This window comes from Sander vitreus, chromosome 13, assembly GCF_031162955.1.
Source record: "Sander vitreus isolate 19-12246 chromosome 13, sanVit1, whole genome shotgun sequence".
Lineage (NCBI taxonomy): Eukaryota > Metazoa > Chordata > Actinopteri > Perciformes > Percidae > Sander > Sander vitreus.
Genome location: NC_135867.1, coordinates 10,669,481 through 10,691,980, shown reverse-complemented (window position 1 = coordinate 10,691,980; position 22,500 = coordinate 10,669,481). Strand labels below are relative to the sequence as shown.

The window sequence follows — 22,500 nt, the reverse complement described above, 5'->3', positions numbered from 1 at the left end:
CCTCACTCTGTAGCTAAAACAGAGAGCTCAACACACAGGGTGAACAGAGGAGCTGAGGCAATGTGCAGTACAACAAAAATATGGTGTGTTTTGAATATTAAACCACGTAAACCTATTCTGATATAACCTCTAAATGAAAATGAGCATAATATGAGCACTTTAAGGGTCCTAGTAGGCCGTGACAGTGTGACAGTGAGCATGCACAATACCAGGACCCTGAGAGTGAGAAGACTGTAAAGAAAAGGTATATTGCTGACAGACATTCAGTCAGATACAAACGCACAGCATTTTGAACTAGTGAACTGGTTTTTGCCTCATTTCACTTTGAAGCACCTGGGGCCCCTCTCTGCCATTTCCTGTTGTCCTGGTGATACGATGGCGTGAGAACTGACTGTGTTGTTTCCTCACCCTGAGACAGTTGACCAGAAGCTTTTCATTCCTGTCATACTTTGCTGCTCTTCTCTGAACTAGCTTGGGTGGACAGATGCCTTGTTCAGAATGCCAGCCCAAATCAGTTTTTTGGCATGTCCAGATTAGTCTTGCGTTGCCAGACCTTCCTCCACAGCGCTGCGGAGCAGGGTCTGGCTATCTACACAGAATTCCAGGATAGGAGAAAAACGTGCTCTGGTTTATTGGCATTTCTTTAAACCAATCACAATCGTCATGGGTGGTGCTAAGCGCTGGACAGAGCCATGGTGCCGCTGCAAAATAGCGTCGGGAAGAACTTGTTTTGGTGGAATGTGTACATTCAAAAGTTGTTTTAGTCGTGCAACAGAAAACTCAGATTGGACAGATAGTCCAGCTAGCTGTCTGGATTTACCCTGCAGAGATCTGAGGAGCAGTTAACCATAGTCCTCATAAATCGTACATCAACATAAAGAAAGCGGAAGGTAACAGACATCTGGCTGAAAAGGACTTCCCGGAAGTGGAACGTCGTGGATATAGACTATATCCAGATTGATTTTTAGAAAGTCTGAATAGCAAAAAAACACAGGAAGTGCGATTTTTGCAAATGAAATCCAAACCACATTTGGAGGTGGTTTGAAATGCGATTCCTACTGACGCATCTCAGTCTGGACGCTCTGGCTGCTCAAATCGGATTTCAAAGTGTTTTTGCATCACTTGTGTAGCCAAGGGTTATAAATTGTGTATATACTTATGCAGATAATAAAATAAAAAAACAGAGGCTCTCTAGTCTGAAGCAGTGTAAACCAAGACGACCTTTATTTACTTCCACATTGTCAATGACAGTGTAGCTTTCCGGTTTTACCTTTCTCCCTTATCTTTGGTTTTACCTTTCACAATAAAAGCCCAACTTAAACTCACTTGTTAAAATGGCCGGGTTGGTTCAGTGGGTAGAGCGAGCGCACATGTGCTGACAGGTTTGTGCCTCGATGTAGAGGTCCAGGGTTCGGATCCGTCCTGTGGCGGTTGCCTGCATGTCTTCCCTTTCTCACCTAGCTGTCCTGTCAAATTTTAAAGGCGGAAAAGCCCCAAAAGAAATTATCTTAAAAAAAAAAAAAACTCACTCGTTAAAGAGGCGAGTCAATAAAATAGCTTAACGTCACTTGCAACCTGATACACTGTGACGGAAGTGCTGAGCAGATGCTTCTCTGAAGGTTCAGATATGCATTGAATAAGCACAGTGAGTTTCCAGAAGCAAGCCTGTGTGACCTGAAGTGTACATTTCCAATGTGGTGTGAGAGAAAGTCAAAGTCAAAGTGGTCCTTGAAGTAATCACCAACTTTGTGCAGTTAGGCAGCTACCACATGTGAAACTGTAAACAAAACGGGGTTGATGGAAAATGAGCATGCAGGCCTTTTTTTTTTTTTTAAATCCTTCCCTGGATAAATAAAAGCTTATATAAATCGTCGACCTCTCCTATTTTGAACACAACTCAAGAATCCTGAGAGTCATTGCACCGGTTTCCTTCCAGGCCCGCCCTCCCCTTCCAGCAATCTCTCTGAATATCTCCACAAGCATTAATGTTGTTTGACAAGCTCTGCGTTTACAGTGATTAACAAACAAAAAATGGTCACTTCCTCTTCCTCATCCCTGTAAACCTGTTACTGAGTACCACGAGCAATACATGATTTTGGCAAATGCTTTTGATCAAAGCAACTCACAATAAGTACATTCAGTCTCAAAAGGAACAAGAGCTAGATATCAAAAAAATGGGAAGCGCAACCTTCCAAATAGAATTCCAAGCTTTTGACTGTGGCTATCAGTTTTTGCTGCTACCTGACTTGCCATAAAACACATTCCCTTGGCTTGACTGTATGTTTCACAAACAACACATGTAGAAACAATTAAAACATGGTTAACAGCTTGGTTAGAATTTTTTTGTATTGAACATGTGTTAATGTAATGTAATAAACTCACAGTGCGCTTAAGCTCATTATTGCTTAGCTCAGCTCACGTCAGATTACTTCAGTGGTGACACATTAGGACACACACACTCCTCATCCTTTACTGTGCAGTCCGGTGGGGTTTCTAACTCTGCAATGTATGTATGCCTCCACCTCTCAGTACACTCAGTGGGTTGATTCAGCTGAGCTGTGCTCTGCTCTCAGGCTGCCTGTGTTCTGTGACATCAGCCTTCAAGTATGCAATCCTTCGTGGCTGAGCCAGACGAGCTCGGGTGGCCCCATTCATCTCAAGGTGCTGTCTGTCTGTTCTTCCACAGCTCTTACACGCTGTCTCTTGTCACGGACCGACTCTCCTTCTGATGGGTTAGATAAGGGAGATCAAAGGTGAAAACGCTTACAACCCAATAGTTTAGTCTGTCTGACTTTGGTTGGTTGTCCATCAGTAATCTTTGTGCTTTTAGTTCCACGATGCTCTCTCCCAAATGCAGATTGATTATGGAGTGGTTGTGCAGCGGTGGTGATTGGAGATCATTTTTAGTTTTGAGGACAGCTTTGAGTGGTGCATCTTGTTGCACTCAATTTGATTGTATGGGAAAACATGATGATAAAGGGGCTAAATTATGGTTTTATATCATGTATTAATTGCTTGTACTATGTTGCTGTGGTGATCAGTGCTGAAGTTATATAAAGGAGTAGATTTGAAATGTTGTTGTAATTATTCCTAAGAACTGTTACTGATACTGATACTTACATCCTGCAACTTCATAAGTGACATTTATTCCCAACCGAGGATGTTCTCATTTTCCGCACTGTCTGCACTCTGTAATGAATCTCTGAATGAGTTAAATTGTCTGGCTGCTTCTTATAAAGTGTATATTTTCTCTGCAGACCCTGATTACCTATCTCATAATGTTAGGCAATGAGTTTTGCATCTGCAGAATGTACGCAGGGTCTTTTTATTTGCATAGGAATGTGAATGCTTCGGCTTCAGCTCTTCCTACCTCTGACTAATGTTTTCCCCATGTGTTTTCCTCACATGCAACCAGACTTTTAAAGATGTGTTTTGTTTGTGTCCCACAGAATGAAGAGAAGCGTAACCTGAGTTTGGGCGGACATGTTGGATTTGACAGCCTCCCTGACCAACTGGTCAGTAAATCGGTCACACAGGGATTTTGTTTTAACATTCTCTGTGTAGGTGAGTACAAAATGACAGCGTGTGAGCAATGGGCGCGAGTGTGACAGAATGTTAAATACTGTACAATTAGCAACTCGCAGAAATGCCATGCTGTGATTAGTTTTCCTCCAAACATGTTTAACGACAACAGTACAGTAATGACGATCTGTTGTTTTTCCTGGCATAACAGAAACGCACAACTGTGTTGCTGAAATAAAAACTCATGTCTGAAAGCTGATGACTGACACTCTCTGTCTCATCTCTCTCTACTTCCTACCACTCACAGGGGAGACTGGTATCGGCAAGTCGACGTTAATGAACACGCTCTTCAACACCATGTTTGAGAACGAAGAGGCGAGCCATTATCAGAATGGCGTGTATCTGCGGCCGCGAACATACGACCTGCAAGAAAGCAACGTCCACCTCAAACTGACGATTGTTGACACTGTTGGCTTCGGTGATCAGATCAACAAAGAGGACAGGTGAGGATGGTGAAATGATCGATCGATTCGATGACGTGATGTGTGCAGGTCAAAAGATGTCTAGATGCCAGGATGCAAATAACGTGTTTCAACAGCATTATAGCGACTATATTTCAGTGTGAAGCTGCTCCTAGTTCATGACCTGTAGCCGTTGCAGTTGTGGAAGAAGCACTCCGATCTTTTTATTTGAGCAAAAGTTCCAATGCAGCAAAGTAAAATTACTCCATTACAAGTAGAAGTATTTAATTCAAAATTATACGTACTTAAAAGTACAGAAGTATTATCAGAAAATTGTACTTAATAGTATCAAAAGTAAAAGTACTTGTTCTGCAGAAAAAGGGCCCTGTGAGCTATGTATTATCATACTGAATAGATTGTTAATACTGACGCATCAATGTGTAAGCAGCATTTTACTGTTGTCAGATAAGTGTAGTGGAGTAAAATGTTAAATATTTCACTTTAAAATGAAGTGGGAGTACAAGTATAAAGTAACATAAAATATAAATACTCAAGTTAAGAACAAGTTCCTCAAAATTACACTTGGTACAGTACTTGAGTAAATGTGCATAGATAGGTTCCAGCTCTGAGTCATCGAAAAGCTTCTGAAACAGTGGATATATATTTAACGCTTTTAAACCAATTTGAACCCAGTTTTAAGCCATACTCTTAAATGTTAATTGACCAGCTAATTGCCAAAACCACACAGTACATGGTTTAAATCGAGCTGTTGCAGAATTTAGATGACACTGTGGATAAAACAAATCGTGGTAAATCTCACAAACGGTGCCATTTACCGCATTAGGACAGTTTTGATGTAGTCTGAAAAACAGTACTCATTGTATTGTCCTATGAGTCAAATCCCATTCATCTGATACTCAGAGTACATGCATTAAACACACAACTTCAGTGTGCTTTCCGTTTGAATCCTAACTGTTGCAATGACAGAGTTTCTTGTCAATCTTTATCCAAAGCTACCTTTCCATTTTCAAGATGGCAACGCCATAGTTTTGCCCAAATTAGGTCCATGTTGCTTAGGGATACAAATGAGAGAAACAGACACAAACTAATATCAGTCCAGGTTTGGCTTTTCTCTGTAGGATGGAAATAAGACGAGGTGGAACAGCATTAAAGAGGAAATAGTTGGGGGTTTTCTAACATGCAGCTGTTGAATGGCGTGTTCTTGTTGTGACCTAGCCAACAAGCAGCACTCTCACGCCCTTTGATAGCAGAATTCTCTGTAGGCTGTATAAACCAACATGCTGAAGGACAGACCCTGCAGCGGACTGTAAATGCACACAGAGAGAGCCTCAAAAGGTCAGAGTTGGTACATTCCTTAGAGAAGATTGAAGATAGATGTGAAGAGAGTGGACAGATGACTGTAAACATGGTGCTGGCTGAGGATATAGAATATATTGTTTGGATGTCATACTCTGAGCTGTGAAATGTGGGAGGACTTGCTGTTGAGAATTTACCTTTATAGTCTGCTGTTAGAAGCACTTAGCTACCAATAAAGAGCACACAAGAAACAGCTGGCTATCAAATTTCAAAATCTATCTACTTTTACCCATGTAAAACTGTGCATTTTGGGCTTGTAGGTGACTCAGAGTGGCACTTCTACTGTTGCAGGCACTTCATGTAGACCTGATAATGTGGGTCGCACTTCAGTCACTTTGAAGCATTGGGGGTCCCTATGACTGATGGGACGTCGATTCAGATATACGACAATTTTACAATTGTTTTCAAACTTGTTTGCTTGTCAGTCTTGCCAGTGAGAGCCGGAGGAAATGTGAAAGCAGAGGTGACACCAGCTGCAACCAATGAGGCTGAGGTGGTCATGCTGTGCCCTAATATAGCAACATAACATAAGCAATGCACATCTGTTTGAGAACCACAGCAATGTCTGTTTAAAACATTTTTGAGACATAAATTGGAGGCGAGGCTGGTGGAATTGTGGAAATGGAGCAAATTAATTGAGCATCTCAAACACAGATTATCACAACAGCAGATATGTCTCTCTGGACTCTCCGACATGCCAAGTGATGTCGTGAGAATTAAACTATGAGAGGCTTGTATCTATGGTGACTGATAAACCACAACCTCACTTGAAAGAGACATTTCAGGCAGCTATGATGCAGTTTATTAAATATGTGGCTGACTCTCTCCAAATGAACTGAACTAAATGAGTTAAAACTGCGGAGTCAAACAAACTGCTCCAAACACACTTGCTGTGAATGCAGCATGAATTTCTTTCAAACTGTCATGACCTAACGTTATCAGGCTGGTGACCGTTCGGTGATAGAAAGACATTAAAAACAGCCTGCAGAGACAAACTCTGCACATGTACTGCTGCATTAACAAACATCAGATATTTTAATAAAGGACATTTAATATTTTTTTGACATTTAACTTGATAATCACTGCAATGAGAAAAAAGTTCAGAATCGGAATCACTTCCATTGTGCCCTAATTGATGTGTATGTCTTGTTTTGGCTCCTCAGTGCTACTAGATATATATTACAGTACAGCCCAAAAGAAAAAATATTCTTCATGTAACATGAGCTATTGTAGTGGCAATGTGTTAATGCCATGTTAAGAAAAATGATTGTATTCATCTCATTGATACTAGTGGATGTTTTCCAATACTACCATACAGGTATGTCTTTGCAAGGTGAATCTTGGATGGTTTTTTGATATAAATCTGGTGAGTTAGACAAATTGGGGAATTGGGAATATTTCCCCAGAGTATTGGTTCATGTTAGAGTTGGTCTCCTCTAGCAATGCAGGTCATACACAGAGTTGTGGTATTCAGAATTGTGTTGAATTCGACATACATTTCTGGTCTCGTTTGTTTAGCTACACATGCAAAAAGCTCATGAGCAAACACTACAAACCTTTGATGTTTTCATATCGCACATTACTAATTTTTTTTAATTTACTGATGACAATGTAGGCTACAAGGGCCATCAGAGCACTGTGAGAGAGGACAGGATGTTTGCAGCCTCTGTGATTTGTTTCTACCAGACCCCCATAAGCCGAGCACAAATGTCATGCAGCACTAAGCTGTACAGCTCTAAGCTGAGATCTTGGCATAGAATCAGATCACACAGTTACTGAAAACATAATTGTCTTGGTTCATTTCCCCAGTGACTAGTCCATATTTCCTTTTTATATTCAAACGCATGAATAAAAAGATAAATATTTCTGCTTTTTCCTCTTTGGCTGTCTCCACAGTTACAAGCCCATCGTCGACTACATCGACACTCAGTTTGAAAACTATCTCCAGGAAGAACTGAAGATCAAACGCTCGCTGTTTAACTACCACGACACCAGGATCCACATCTGCCTTTATTTCATTGCCCCGACAGGACACTCCCTCAAGTCCCTGGACCTCGTCACTATGAAAAAACTGGACAGCAAGGTACACACAATTGACACACATCCATATGCTGTGGCTTTCCCCTTTTGGCAAAAAGCACACCCACACACTCCCAATCCTTTCCCATTGTCTGTGATAACTATCAGTGTTGCTGAAATCTGATCTCCTTTTCACTGTGACCGGTGTGCATTTCACTGAGACGTGGAGATCCCTGATCTTTTTGTTGGGGTGTGGACACTCTGTGTCCCAAAAGAAAAGGAAAACGAAAAGAAAAATGTCGCAGTGAATGTGCAAGCTTCCATTTTATTGTACAGGATTTCAAGAAAAGTTCACAGGACCTGCCCTAGGCCCCCTGCCCAAGGTTTCACACTTGAAAGCCAATATGTTGCATGTTTTTTGCAAATGAAAATGTTGCTGGGTTTTGAAGTCCATTCTACTTTCTAAATTGCCCTGTAATACTGTATATAAGATTATAAAAAAACTGGTCCTTGTAAGGCAGTGACATACATTGATAGATAAATAAATAGTACATCCTCCTCATGGTCATCTTACTAATACTGAGTACATATTTACAGTTTAAAGGCCAGTTGTACCGCAGTCAATAGTCTCATTCAGAGCCACATTGATTTGTGGCTTTTTCATTGCTCTTTTGTATTACTACACAGATTATTGGTCAGTGGGTCTGTGTTTTGCCATACATTCGATGAGTGCAGCTCAGTGGAGACACAATCACTGGCTTGGCCTTAATTAGACAACTGATATAAAATATATAAAATATCTCATCACAACAGCATTTGGATCATGAAAGTAGGGGATGGGGGGAGAGAGTAAGTTTTAGTGGGGGAGGACGGCGTCACAAAGGGCAAGAAGGTGAATTTTAAGATCGAAGTTGAAACCATGTTGTATTTGTTGAGATTACATTATTTATGTTGTAATTTTAGGGAAATCTTTTTCTTTGTCAGCGGTTTTCCTTGAATTTTTCAGTTGAAGATTGCGCCTCTGTTGCTTGCTTTGCCATTGTGGCTATTGCTACTTATGTTACCTGATCACTCTCTTTGTAAACCAAAGAACTATATAGGCATTCATATTATACAAAGAATTCCTATACATATACGGTATTGATATTGAGGATTTCTTTCTGCTTGATACCACACTTTTAAATAAATTAAACCTGTTGACATTTTGAGCAGATGTTTTGGGAAAAAAAAGCCTTGTGATTAACACAGCTAAAAACGTTCAGTGGTTTTTGATCCTAAATCTTGGTTTCATCGTGTGGGAAGTGTGGAATTTCAGGAAGGGGAAAAGAGCCTCAAACATTTTTAAGCACATGTTCATGAAGCCCAGAAGAGAAGAAATGACAGAGAAAGAGGCCGTTTAAATCCAAGTGAAAGTGTTTGACCTAAGGGGGTTATACTAATGTCTTCGATAGCTACAAGCACCTAAACTGAGAAAGCTGCATGTATGTAGATGACGAAATGCCATTTATGTCTTTTTGTTGAATCATGTGCGTTTGCTTGTATGAGTTTAAGATTCAAGATTCAAAAAGCTTTATTGTCTAATATGTTGCCATGTTAGAACATTTTCTTTTGATTGAAGGCTGTGTGTGTGTGTGTGTGTGAGAGAGAGAGAGAGAGAGGTCAGTGGCATGAGTTTTGTATATGTATTGCATTGGGAATGAAGGATTTGTTGTATAATTACTTTTTAGCCAGAGGCACTCTGAACCTTCTTCCTGATGGTAATAGCTCAAAGCTTTGGTGGAGGCATCCTGGATGATGAAGTTGGATTTTCTTTCCACTGCTTGTATATGAAGATCAGATGGCTGTTTTTGTGGAATGCCTATGATCTTAACGGCTTGCCTGGCTATCCTAGCCAGCTTTCTCTTGCATTTATTTGGTAGGAAGCTGTACCAAGATGTGATGTTGAAAGCGATGACAGACTCTATCAGTGACTGGTATACTCTGGATAGAATGTCCTGTCTCACTTCAAATCCTTTAAGCCTTCTGAGGAGACACATGCGCTGTTGGGCCTTTTTTGTAAATTGTGTCAATTGGGAATTGTTAGAGGGATATGTAGGGATATGTATATGCTTGGTGTTGACAAGCTTCAGTAACAAGTTTTGTTACACCAGTCAAATTGATTTACACAGTGATGTATACATATAACTACTGTCCACACTGTTGTGTGAATGACAAAGTGGCAGCTTCAGCCCTCTTAGTTTTTGGTGATGCAATGATTATAACACCAGATCAAAGCAGATGGTCAGCCTGTGTCCAAAACCTGCAGGCTTACCTCTGCCAACTATCAACGCACGGCTGCGCATCTCTGCCAAATATCTCCCGGTACTATTCGAAACAATGACCGGATACTTCAGCCAACTGTCATTCTTAAAGGACACTTAATAGTTTTAAGGACATCGGGGAAAAAAAAAACGTGTTGTCATTGTAATATATGACCAACTGTACTTTTAATGCCAAATTCACAGTCAAGAGGAATTACAGAAGTACCATTTAAATTATTTCTATGGGGAAACCAGAATACTTTTCTGACCTGGAAAAAAAATAAATAAACGCAAACAACTGAGAGGACGTTACATAGAAAGGGCCAAGATCTAAATGATCCAAGATCTTATGAGGTGACAGAGCTGACCACCGAGCCTCTGTGCAGTCTTTAACGGCCAACAGTGTGATCAAAACCTGGCACCCTATGTTTGCCAACTGCCTCCTGATGCCATCCAAACCACCAACTCTCTGTAGCCTTTTCTTTGAAGCAAGACATGGTAGCTTGCCTGAGCTAAATATATTCTCTTTATCCCAGTATACGACAGGGGTGTTGAAACTAATCATTTCAGGTCTACAGTCACATTTTTTATTTATTTATTTTTTTTATATTCAGGTCAAAGGGAGCATTACCGTGTGAATATGAATTTTTATCTGGAAACTAAAGCTAAATGAACAGAGCTGTCCGGTCTGCCAGATAGCTCTGTCACAGAAGCAGGGAAGCAGACCAGAAACCACTGCTCCCTCTTTCTGTGGAGTCTGCTTTGCTGTCAAGACTAGACAATGGTGTTTTTCTTGTCAATGGGGTAACCTCTCTACAGAGGATGGTTAAAGGCCAACCAGAGTGAATGTGGTGGGTGAAGGCAGGAAGAGAGATAAGGGCCTGAAGGAGCTGTCCTTTTGTTTTAAATGCTTTTTTTTCTTGAATAGGAAGAAATCTTTACCATTTAATTATCTGATATTAGGATGTAGAGGTCTTTTGACAAACAAGGATTGATATTTCCTTCTACTATTTTCAAATGTCTCATAATTTGCACTATAATCAGTCAAATGTTCATGTTTTTGCTTAGACTTACTCTCAGACTTGGGTGATATAGTATTTTCAAATTATTTTCTTTTCTTTTTTTTTTTTATTGTTTTGCCTGTTTGCGCCAGATCAGAGGTTTCTAACTGTTTAGTTGATGTGGAGGCTCAGAGGGAAACATGTGAGGCAAAGATACTGTGTGAGGTGAAAGAGACGGGTACATGTATGTGTTATAAAAAGGAGAAGTTAGTGTTTGTAATTGGCCTTTAAAACCCGTATTGCCTGATTGCCCTTAACATTTTTACTCCTTAGACAATCTATCTCTTTTTTGACATTATTAAGGCTCAGAATGTTATCAGCATGGTTCTTATATCTCTTGAACACTGACACTCCTATGCATTCATATAGAGATCTTTGACCGTGTAAGATTAAAACAAAAAAAGATAGAAATGTCAGGCTATGTGATATATTTTTTTTCTTCAATTATTATTTTACATGGTTACAGCTACCCATCTGCTGCTCCTCGTTGTTTAAAACAAACACGGAGAACTATTTGGGAATACTCTTTGGCCAGCTAGGAAAACCCAGTTGTGGGAAGTGAAAAAATATCACTGTCCCCTCCCTCCTCACTGAGGTTGTTGTCAGCACTGGATCGTGATTAATGAACTTTGTTAAATAAGAGTTAAAACATGATACTGGCTGCCCTGCTGTAAATTAATGACCCAATAAAGTATGATGAGTCTGTAATTTGACTCCTAATCAGCTCTGGCTCTTGCTCTGAGGCACACTACTGAATGGATGAGTGAATCTGTGGAGATCCTCCTCGTCCTCCTAGTTAAGGATTTGGGTAATGCACCCGTTCAGAGGAATGCAGACAAACTGTGTGTTTATTTCTGCACATCTGCTGCTGATTGAAGATGGAGCCTAGTTTGTTTTCATAATCACTGTTTGTTTTATGTATCTGTTAGGGTTCTAACTGAGCCTATTCATTGCACAGTGTTGCTGCATGTGGTCTGCTATGCCTCATCAGCCATATTTAGCAATGCACTTAGTTTGGTTTCTGTTTTTAATTAGGTCTTCAGTATATTTAATCAGTATTTGTTCATGACCTGCTGATAAAGGGATGGTAATTGCTCCAATCTGTAATTCCACGAACACATTGCGTTGATTCTGTGTGCATCTGCTCTCATCATATTGAGCTCGACAGGTACATTTTGTCCTGTCATGAAGATACATGTCAGACCAGCCCATGAAAAGCCATTACATAATGAATTCCACGTACATACGCTTTAACACAAAGCAGCTTTCAATATAGAAACGCGTATATTTTTGGCAGACTCAAACATAAAAACGAAGACCATGCTCTACACATTTAATAACTTTGTTTATTACATATTCCCTCTTTTTGTTCTCGTCCTTTCCTCAGGTCAACATAATTCCCATCATTGCCAAAGCGGACACAATCTCCAAGAGTGAGCTGCATAAATTCAAAATCAAGATAATGAGTGAGCTGGTGAGCAACGGTGTCCAGATATATCAGTTCCCAACAGACGACGAAGCCGTCAGTGAGATCAATGCCTCCATGAATGTAAGTCATGTTGTGACACACAAAAATTTCTTTCTATCTTTTTTTTTTTTTTTACCTTTATAAGAAAATACCAGATGTTTTTGTAAAAACATGGATGGGGTTGAAAGTAGAAATGATAGTATTGTACTTTAGATTTGTGACACAACAAATAGGATTTAGATTTTAAGATGTGTGTGTACCTAGCCTACTGACTTGTAACATCATGTCTTTAGCACCACATGTGTTACACGTATGGTAACAGCAGCATATGTTGACACAATTCTATTGCTTTTAACACGTGCTCAAAGTAAGTTGTTTGTCTTATCTAGACACTTTGCAATCCCACAAATCTATGAGTGTATACAGGGAAAAACAGTCAAATATATTTGCAAACACCAGCTGACCCTGTGCATGTTCTTGGACATACAGTATATGCAAACATTATACATACTTTTACACAAAACTGTATGAATACTTGCTCCATTCGTTTACACCAGTTCTCCATTCCTCAATTCATTCCATAATACAAATATTTTATGAACTCGATGGCAGCACATGCTTGCCTACTGCTGGCTTCATGTCCTTTTGTACATTTTCCATTGTAAATATGATCCAGTTATTTAGAAATACTGAAAAGAATATGCATGTAGCAATATAACTGAACATACACTTTTGCTTAGGCAGCAAGCACAAATACATTTTCTTCAGATTGTTTAGCCTTTTTTAGTTCTGATTTTATAATGAGGATGATGTGTATAATTACACCGTGCTCAAACACACACCCACACAAATGCCCAAACAGTAAATTATCTCTAAATAAGACTGCATTTCGTTTTCCTAGACACAGTCTCCTTGTACAGTATCCCCATCATAGTCGGTTACACCAGCCAGCTGGTTTCAACTCACCACCTAATTTTTGAGGTTGCACATCGGGAATGTTTTCCCCATGATGCTTCACTGTCGATCCTAACGAGGTGTAGTAGCTCTGAGAGCAATAAGAAAGTGTTTTATTACTTCAACAAAATAGGCCTTTCAGCCCCAACCGAGCCACATATTAAACTTAAAACACAGCTCTGTTGCAGCTCATATGTCAACGTGGTTACACTCTTCCCTGGTGTGGTCTGGTTTAGAAAGATAAGAGAAATGACAGCCACAGGGTAACAAGTTTTATTTGAAAGTAAACACTCAATTTTCATTCATCCATTTTGTTGTGTTATTTGCACATAACGTGTGTCAAGTGCAATTTAACTTGTGAAGTGGTTACTGTGCTGTAAAGAACATCAGCATGTAAGTATAGGAAAAAAACTCTTCAAGAAAATGTAACCCAGAAGAAAGAGGGAGCTGGGACTCAGCCCCTATTAATGGCTCCAGTTACTGTGGCCTCTTGACCTTTTTAACACTCTGCCATCCTTTCCTGTGCAGGCCCATCTGCCTTTTGCTGTTGTTGGGAGCGTGGAAGAGGTCAAAGTGGGGAACAAAACTGTAAGGGCAAGACAGTACCCATGGGGTGTCGTGCAAGGTGAGAACCATGGTGTGGCTGTGTGTGGCTGTTTGTGTTTTTCAAGCAAACACAACAGTGAGTACATGAAGGGGTCATTGAATGTTTGAGTCCTTTTCGTAGACTGCCACAGAATGAATATTCAAAGCAAAATGACAGAGGGAGTGCCAAACTGTGATATTGGCACTTTTAAAGGTGCAGTAGGTAAGACTTATTAAACTAACTTTCTGTCATATTTGCTGAAACTGACCATATGTTCGAGTAGAACTACATGAAGCAGGTCATTTAAAAAACAAATCTAGCTCCTCTAGCACCACCTACAGCCTGTAGTGAGATTTGCAAAAATCCACAGCTCCCTGTTCAGATGCACCAATCATGGCCAGGGGGGGTGTCTGTGTGTCAATCACTGTTCATGCACACGCATTCATTCTCCCTTGTGGGGGGAGGGGCTTAGGAGAACGTTTTGGACTTTAGCAGAGAGGGGGGAGGGACTGAGAAGTTGTTGATGTTCAAATTTTCTGGAAAAGTCCTGGATCTTCACAATCCTACCTACAGCACCTTTTAAAATATTTAAAGTGTATTCTTGGTACCATAGTACAGTTCTGTTAACATTTATTTTAAGTCAATAGGACATCTATGGAAAAATAGCTTTACTTTGAAATTACACAGATAAATAGTTCCATTTAAAAAAAAAATAATAATAATATTTCCACAAAGTGCCAGTTAATTATTACTCAACCATTTCCTGCTAGTCACTGTTTTGCTGATCTCTGTCCAGTTTTACTCATGTCACAACTTCCCTTGCCTCTAGTGAAGCAATAGAATGGCCTTGAACAGTAGTTGTCTGTGTCATTGTCCCTGCCAGGTGACCCGTTTGAGAGCGAAACACCATTTGCAAATACAAAACTAAGAGATTTGTAGTTTTAAATAGTTGTAATTCATTTTTGCCCTGTATAACCCTGATGATGCTGGTTATTATACATATCTGTTGGCTGGTTGTTAGGTTGCTTGGTTACAGGTATTAACTAGGTAAATGAGGTGGGGTGATACTGTACATACAGAAATGGGAGGAGTGCTATATCATGAGATATTGGCACTGACTCGAATTCCTCTCAACCAGTCAAGGCACAGTGTCAGTACATGAACTGTGGTACAGGCTTTATCATGCCATAATATGGGTGTGCATGTATAATGATGATAATAATACAATATAATGTGACGATTTGTTGCTTTTCTGTCATATATAATAGTAAATGAAATCATCTTTGTTTTGTCAGACACTTAACCTGACGTGACATGAGCACACGCAGGAGAATTGAGGAACCCTATAATTAACTTTCAACTTTCTACTTTGCCAATATCATTTTGGTCACGCCAACATATGTTTCATCATAGACGCAAAATTTAATCATATGATTCATCATCAAAAAAAGTGTAGGATCTATTTTATACCACATGCTGGTCGTTTTGAGGATGTTTTGTGCTTATGGAGAAATGGCATGCATACTAACTCAGCAGCTGAGAAAACAAGCTGTCTATCAGTATCCATGGTGAGAGATAATTTTCTGCTCACGGCAGAGTGGCGAGTGCGTCCCACAGTTTGCCTGTTTATTTATACGTCCCTCTTAATGCGGAGCGCCCTCCACAGCTGCGAGTGGGACTTGATGCAGAGTGACACTGCAAAATGAAGGGCGAGTTGGTAGAGACTGTTGGGAAATTTACATTGTGCGTCTCTGTGCTTGTGATGTGTATGATGTTATATACCAGGGTTCTCCCTATATATTTCTGCCTTGGTGTGTGTGCGTGGCGTGCATATATGCCTGTATATTTGCGTGCATGCGTTGCCCATGGAGACATCACCAGGGATTTGTTTCCCACAGTTAATTCCTCCATGTCAATGAGAGTAAACATTTTAATTTGATAATGTCACAGAGTTGTGCTGTGAGAATATTACTGTTTATATGGGAGTTATACTCTCAGAGAAGCTCCCTCCCTCCAGCTTTCCCTCTCTACCTTCTTTTCCTTGGTTTACTGCTCTTGTGTCCATATCCGGTCTTCCTTTCCTCTTAACATTATCCACTGACCACTCTCATTCCCGAACCCTCAGAGGACACACTATGGTTATTTATAAAGCCCACTGTGTGTCTCCTGGGGGACGGATTCCTTTGGACTCCCATCACCATGAAGCTATAGTCCTGTCCTGTAACATACAGTTGTGCTGTCTGCAAAAGGTTATTTTGGCTTTACTGTAAACAAATTTCTTTGGGATTTGTCTCCATCGCTCTCATAATGAATTACATCTCAGTATTACCCTGTAAACTTTGGGTTAAAACCATCTATAAAATGTGATTAGTTCAGAGACATAAAATGCCAGATGTTGCATTAAAAGAAAATTGATTGGGTCTGTTAATTAATGAACTGAGTTGGCAATTGTTGTCACATTCATAGAAATTATGCTGCTGTGTTTCCATAAGCATCATACAATATAAGTATTATTTCTAGAGAAGAAACTATTTTATTTGTTCTTTGGGTTTGTTATTGTTATTGTCTACATCTAATTATCTTATCAACCTTGTCTGTCTCAGCCTAACAACAAACATCTAGTCTGATGGGATGTATTACAAGAAAACTACTTAGGTTGTAGTCAGGCCTGCCTGCCAACTGATGGCTCACCATTCATACAACACACTTTGTCAGAGTATCTGAGGACAGGGACCGAAGAGGACAGAAGTCTCAGTGTTTTACTCCACTTGGCTGACTGAAAGGAGGGCCTGTGTCAATGGAAACAGTTTGCGGATGCCAGATGTCATATAGATGGGTTATGCTAACCTCTCGAAGAGCCATGGAAAATTTCCATAGACTTTTAGCGGAAGAGCTGTCTACTGATAAAAAGTGTGTGTGTGTGTGTGTGTGTGTGGGGCCAAGGGCCTGAGCAGAGTGCAGGCACGTGGCGTTTCAGGGGCTGGAGCATATGCCATGAACCCCGGGGTGGTGGAGCGTCAGATGCGTGTTGTTTAAATACTACCACGCGCTGTGAGCTCTGAGGATGTAAAGACGACAGTGATATTAAAAAAGCCCAATTAACATTGCATTTAGCTTCTCCTGATGGAAAATACTGGGAAAGCAGCCTGCAGTGCTTGATGGCAAACCACAATGCAGCATCAGAAACCAACATAGCCACTCTTAAAAAGATGTAAAAAAGTAACAGACATGAAGCTGTCTGAATCACTCTCTTATTTTTACTCAAATTTACTGGTTGACCACACATCATTAGAGGGAGTATACGAGTTAAAAACAGACATGAGCTGTTCTCTGGGGCTGAATCCAGGCTACTGAAATTGCCTGTTCATTTGGCATCTTATAGTCTCTCTGTACTGGCCCCCCATGGAGGGTTGAATGAGGGCCAATCCTCTGACTGACTGCAGCACTGAGCCCTCAAGATATCGCACAGGGCTCTGCAGACACATACACACGCCAGCCTGAGAACAGAAACGGAGACATGGCTGCAATAAATCTGCAGTTACCAATTTTGTTGGTTAATTTGCTTGTTAATTGATAATAAACCCAAATATTAATTGCAAAGGAGCATTTGCAGAGTAATTTAAAACAGCTTGTAGTCTCTATTTCTGTCAGTTAGTTGGGCGACTGACCCACTGGTAAAAACTGAACTATCTCAACAACTATTTCTATCTACTGCAGATACAATTTGCAATTTTATATATATATATATTTTGTATAGACATCCATGGTCTCCAGAAGACGAATAGTTACTTTGGTAATCCCCTGACATTTCCTCTAGTGCTACCAGCAGGTTGACTTTATTGGTCTCAGTGACATGTTTACAACTATTGGCTGGATTCCCATGAGAGTTGGTACAGACATCCATGCTTTTCCTTTAGAGCCACCATCAGGTGAAAGTTTTCACTTATCCAGTGAAACGTAAACATCTCCTGACTGGATTGGCACAGAATCTTGGACATTAATAGTTCCCAGACGTATCCTTATGGCTTTGGAGATCCTTAACTTTTCATCGAGCACCACCATGAGGTACACATTTGTGGTTTTAAGGTAAACAACTATTTGGTACACACATTCATGCCTTACAGAGCTGCTAATATAGCTGTTGATGTAGCCCTAACCTGAAAAATGCTATAATTAAAAGAAAAAAAAAATAAACTGAGAATGTAATGCAAAGCTAGTGATTGATAACATCCATGTTCACATACAAACACCCACTTCAACATGTTTGCATAAACACATAGTAGCTTGCAGAAAATAAATATGGGGGGGGTCTGTTATATGTCACAGATGTCTGGAGTTCAGAGATAATAGAGCAATAAGATCCTGAGGGCACACGCACGCACACACACACAAGATCTGAGACAACAAAACGTTTTTTATAGCATCTTTCTGAGGTTTGCTAACAGGTTGATCACATTAACCTCCTGAAAGGGGAAAGTTATTTTTCCTCTTACAACACATGTTTTAATGAGTCACTCTAGTTTTTCCAAGATTATCCAGCTGATGTATCAGGTTATACATTGGACAACAGCTGTGTAGCTGTTGTGCTCCAGGTTTAATACTTGGCACTTCATTATCTACGTATTATCAAGTCTGTAAATAGGGGGAGAATGATGAGAATGGGAGAGTCAGCAGAAAGGATTCTGGCTGCAGGGATATCTATGCCGGTCTTGAAAGGTCATAAAAAAATGTTGCATTCAGTTTCCTCAAAAAAGGCAGTAAAAACGTTTGTATGACGTTGCACACAAACTAAAAGTGGGAGTGGTGCAACAGTGGAATGTGTGTGTGTGGAGGAAGCTTCCAATCCTTTCTTCGGTTGAGCCAACATTATCAGACCTGTCGCAATCACTGTAACTACTGCAAGCTACAGTATCTAGGAAGCTCATCGTTTTTAATGGGCAAATGTCAATTTTAGCAAAACATTTTTTATTTGTTAATCCATCCACCCATGTTCTACCGTCTAGCTCGCATTGGATTAAGTATCCTTAGGAATTATTGTTATAATTTTTCAGAAGTACTGAAAAAATGTGATAGCAATACATCATTCTAGGCCTTACTGTTCCAACTGGTTTTCCGTCATATTTATATACTTTAGCCGGTATGCTCTTGGTGCAACTTTGTGGAGCCTGCAGAAAAACCCTGTGGCTCAAAATTAGCAGTATATGTATGGACATATTATTACCCACTTATCCAGACTGCATCCTCACTGTTCAGTCCACATTCAGCCACCTCTGCCCACTGGCTCTTCTCACATTAACCTTTGTTGTGGCCTCAACAAAAAAAATCAACGTTGTAGAACATTTGTTATATTATTGATGGAGTAAATGAGGTGACGTGTGAGTAAAAAGGCTTCATCAGATTGGAAATGACCCTCCCCTGAGCTTTCAGTCTGTCAGACAGGAAACTCTTCCTGCCCTTTCCCCACCATGAAATCATTTAACTGTGAGAGTCACAGTTAAATGATAACTACAAGTTGTAATTGTGTAAATGTATCAACTCCTCTATGTGATACATTTATTTAATGGATTCCAAATGTGTTATATCTAGTTGTATTTTGTGCAGAGTACTTAACATTCCTGTAGAGATGTGGTATGATTTCCTGCTTTTGAGAGAGGGATGGAGAGGAAGGGAGGGTGACAGATGGGGTGTTAAAATAAGTTAAAAGCAGTGGCCAGGCACAGAATGAAAGCAAGAAACAAAGACTCGTAACCTGAGACGAGATGTGACTGCGCATTTGTAGCTCTGACACTGACAACAAAAACCAAATCTTCAAACACCATAGCAGAATTTGCTTACCATGTATAAGAAATAATTACCTGAACCGCAACTGCTCTCCTAATTCTGGTGTGTTTTCCCTTTAGTCGAGAATGAGAGCCACTGCGACTTTGTAAAACTCCGAGAGATGCTGATCAGGGTCAACATGGAGGATCTGAGGGAGCAGACCCACGCCCGCCACTACGAGCTGTACCGACGCTGTAAGCTGGAGGAGATGGGCTTCAAAGATACAGATCCCGACAGCCAGCCATTCAGGTAGAGGGAGCGCACGGAGAGTGAAAACGGACACACACAAAATCCAAAACCAAAGAGATACTCAAGTGTCAACCACAGGGACAGCTTCTATTGTTAAGAGACAATACCTAATCTATTCCTGTATATCCTTCTCTCCAGTCTTCAAGAGACATATGAGGCAAAGAGGAAAGAGTTTTTGGGGGACCTGCAGCGGAAAGAGGAAGAAATGCGACAAATGTTCGTCAACAAAGTAAAAGAGACGGAATCAGAACTGAAGGAAAAGGAGAGAGAGGTCAGTGTCAAGGGAAATTATGGTTATAGATGTATTTGATTTGAAAAGACTGCTGATGCGTCCACACATCAACACTGCTTCAATAACTTCAGAGACTTTTTTCAAGCTATCGTATACATATGCAATGTTTATTTTATCGTTGCTGTTCAGTATACACAAAAACATCCCGTGCAGCACAGTACAGAACAATCATTTCAGTCAATGTAACCAGTATAAGTACATGATAATACATGACAAGCTGCCCTCGTATATGAAAGGATGGACGAGGTGGAGGTGAGGAAATGTGTTCAAATATCATCCTTGTTTGCAGTCAGTTTATCCCAGTGTCAGGTCCTATTCACCAGTTAGCCGTTAGCAAGTACTAATTCAAATCTCGTGTCTCTCCTCCTGTCATCCCCGTCCCGTGCGTCCATCGCCACCCTCGCCACCTCCCACTCAGCTGCATGACAAGTTTGAGCAGCTGAAGCGGATGCACCAGGAGGAGAAGAGGAAGGTGGAGGAGAAGCGCAGAGACCTGGAGGAGGAGATGAACGCCTTCAACAGGAAGAAGGTGGCGGCCGAGACACTCTCCTTATCTCAGCCCCTCAAAAAGGACAAGGACAAGAAAAAGTAAGCCGATTCCCTCCTTTTTGCCACTCACTCGCCTCATTCTTCTTTCCATAACAGGAAGCGGCTTCTTCCAACCCCGCTCCTTTCTTTAACTAATTCTGTAGTCTTTTTCCTGTGCCTTAAATCCTGAAAATATTTCATATACTAGCTTCCCTTGCTTCTTTTAATCCCTTCTCTTTTTGCTCTCCAACCCTTGTTATAAGTCTTTAAGCAGGAAGTGTGCATTCTGCCAAGTCCTGTGGCAAAGTCTCACATTAATGAGCCTGTTAACTGAAGGCGCTGTGAAGTTGTCGACCTATCTCCAATACACAAGCATTTCAGCTATTATAAAGACCTGGCATGTGTTAAGGAAACTTCCTCCCCTTTTTGTCCTGCCCCATGCTTAACATTTCCTGTCCTTTCACTCTTTCCTTTTGCCTCGCTATAATTATTCAGGAAACTCAGTGAGGAGGCAGTGAAGCAATTACAAGCTTGTCTTATAAAATAGGTGATGCCGAGTACAGCTCACACGGGGCAAAACTGATTGATTGTGCATACCATGTATCTATGATGGATGGCACGGGTATAAAAACAATACAGGCCTTTTAGATTATACATACAGCTCATACTGTACTGTATTTTCCAAAGCATACTTTTCTTGAATTATTCTTTACCTTCCAGACAGCTATCTACACAAAACTCTGTTTTCATTGTGCTGGGATGCAGTCAGTTTACAGTAGGCGTTGTTTTAAAATGTCCTTCCTTGAAGGTGCATTCAATGAACCTTCTGTTTCTGGCTTTGATTTACCAACAATGCACACTATGTGGCCAAAAGTATGTGGACAGACCTTTTGTGTGTGGGCAAGTCCCCTTGGATCCAATCAAGGGAAATATGAACGCTACAGCACACAATATTTTAATCAACCGTGTTCTTCCAACCTGTTGCAGCAGATTTTTCCTGTTTTCAAATGACAATGCTCCTGTGCACAAAATGAGCTCCATAATGAAATGTTTTTCCAAGTTTGATGTGCAAGAACTTGATTGGCTTGCACAGAGCCCTGACCTCAACTCCATCCACCACCTTTTGGATGAATTACAACCGCAAACCACTGTAAATACATAATTGTAGTGCATCTCAAAGCAAGTTTTAAGTCTCTGCAAGTTAATCTTTCATCATCTGCACTGGCAATATATCTGAAACTAATGGCTGTCTGGGGTGTATAAAATGATGTGAAAAGTATGCTAAGCTGTGGACAATGATATGCATTAAAGTATGCATGGCTTGTAGTTAATGTCGTCGCGGTCCTGTTGTCTGTAGCTTGAAATCTGACAGTTAATGTGAAGACGCTTGGCTCCATCTTGTGGCTACTCACACACTTTGCTGTCAGTGCTGCTTTAGGAAACTGATCTTCCATTTTGTGGTTTTGTGATGGACATCCCACAGGTCATCAGTTCACCTCTTTATGTGATTCATTTGCTCTCTAAAGTTTTGTTACACTTGAGGAAAAACACGTTTTAGCATTCCAGAGGAAACATTCAGGCTCCCCTGCTGACAGATTAACTGCATCAGACTATTCCTTTCTATTCACTAACACAAGCACTGGAATTTATTTAGCTGTAGCACCTCTTTGCTTCAACTCTACTTCATTAGTTTTCTTTAGAAATCTTTATTAATCATTTATCATTTCCACAAAGTAGTTTTGTTTATTCATTCAATTTATTTTGTTTGTCATTGTTTTTCAGTTAATTTATGGGCGCTGCATACCCTCCCACACACGACCATGGATTTGTCCTCCATCGCCATAGCAACGACAACACCTGTTT

At 40.4% G+C, this 22,500-nt stretch overlaps 1 protein-coding gene across 2 annotated transcripts in view; it reads left to right on the top strand.

The window, feature by feature from the left end:
• The window catches only part of septin8a (septin 8a), a 38,390-nt gene that overhangs the window by 8,475 nt on the left and 7,415 nt on the right, over positions 1–22,500 (top strand). Inside the window, exons 2-10 of one of the 2 annotated variants that reach the window (XM_078266616.1) lie at positions 3,450–3,564; positions 3,830–4,025; positions 7,257–7,443; positions 12,128–12,289; positions 13,691–13,787; positions 19,649–19,817; positions 19,956–20,088; positions 20,528–20,697; positions 22,420–22,500. In XM_078266616.1, the coding sequence (XP_078122742.1) occupies positions 3,450–3,564; positions 3,830–4,025; positions 7,257–7,443; positions 12,128–12,289; positions 13,691–13,787; positions 19,649–19,817; positions 19,956–20,088; positions 20,528–20,697; positions 22,420–22,423 (1,233 nt within the window). In that variant the 3' untranslated portion in view covers positions 22,424–22,500. The remainder of the gene's footprint in view (positions 1–3,449; positions 3,565–3,829; positions 4,026–7,256; positions 7,444–12,127; positions 12,290–13,690; positions 13,788–19,648; positions 19,818–19,955; positions 20,089–20,527; positions 20,698–22,419) is intronic. The other variant, XM_078266617.1, reaches the window with a different exon arrangement.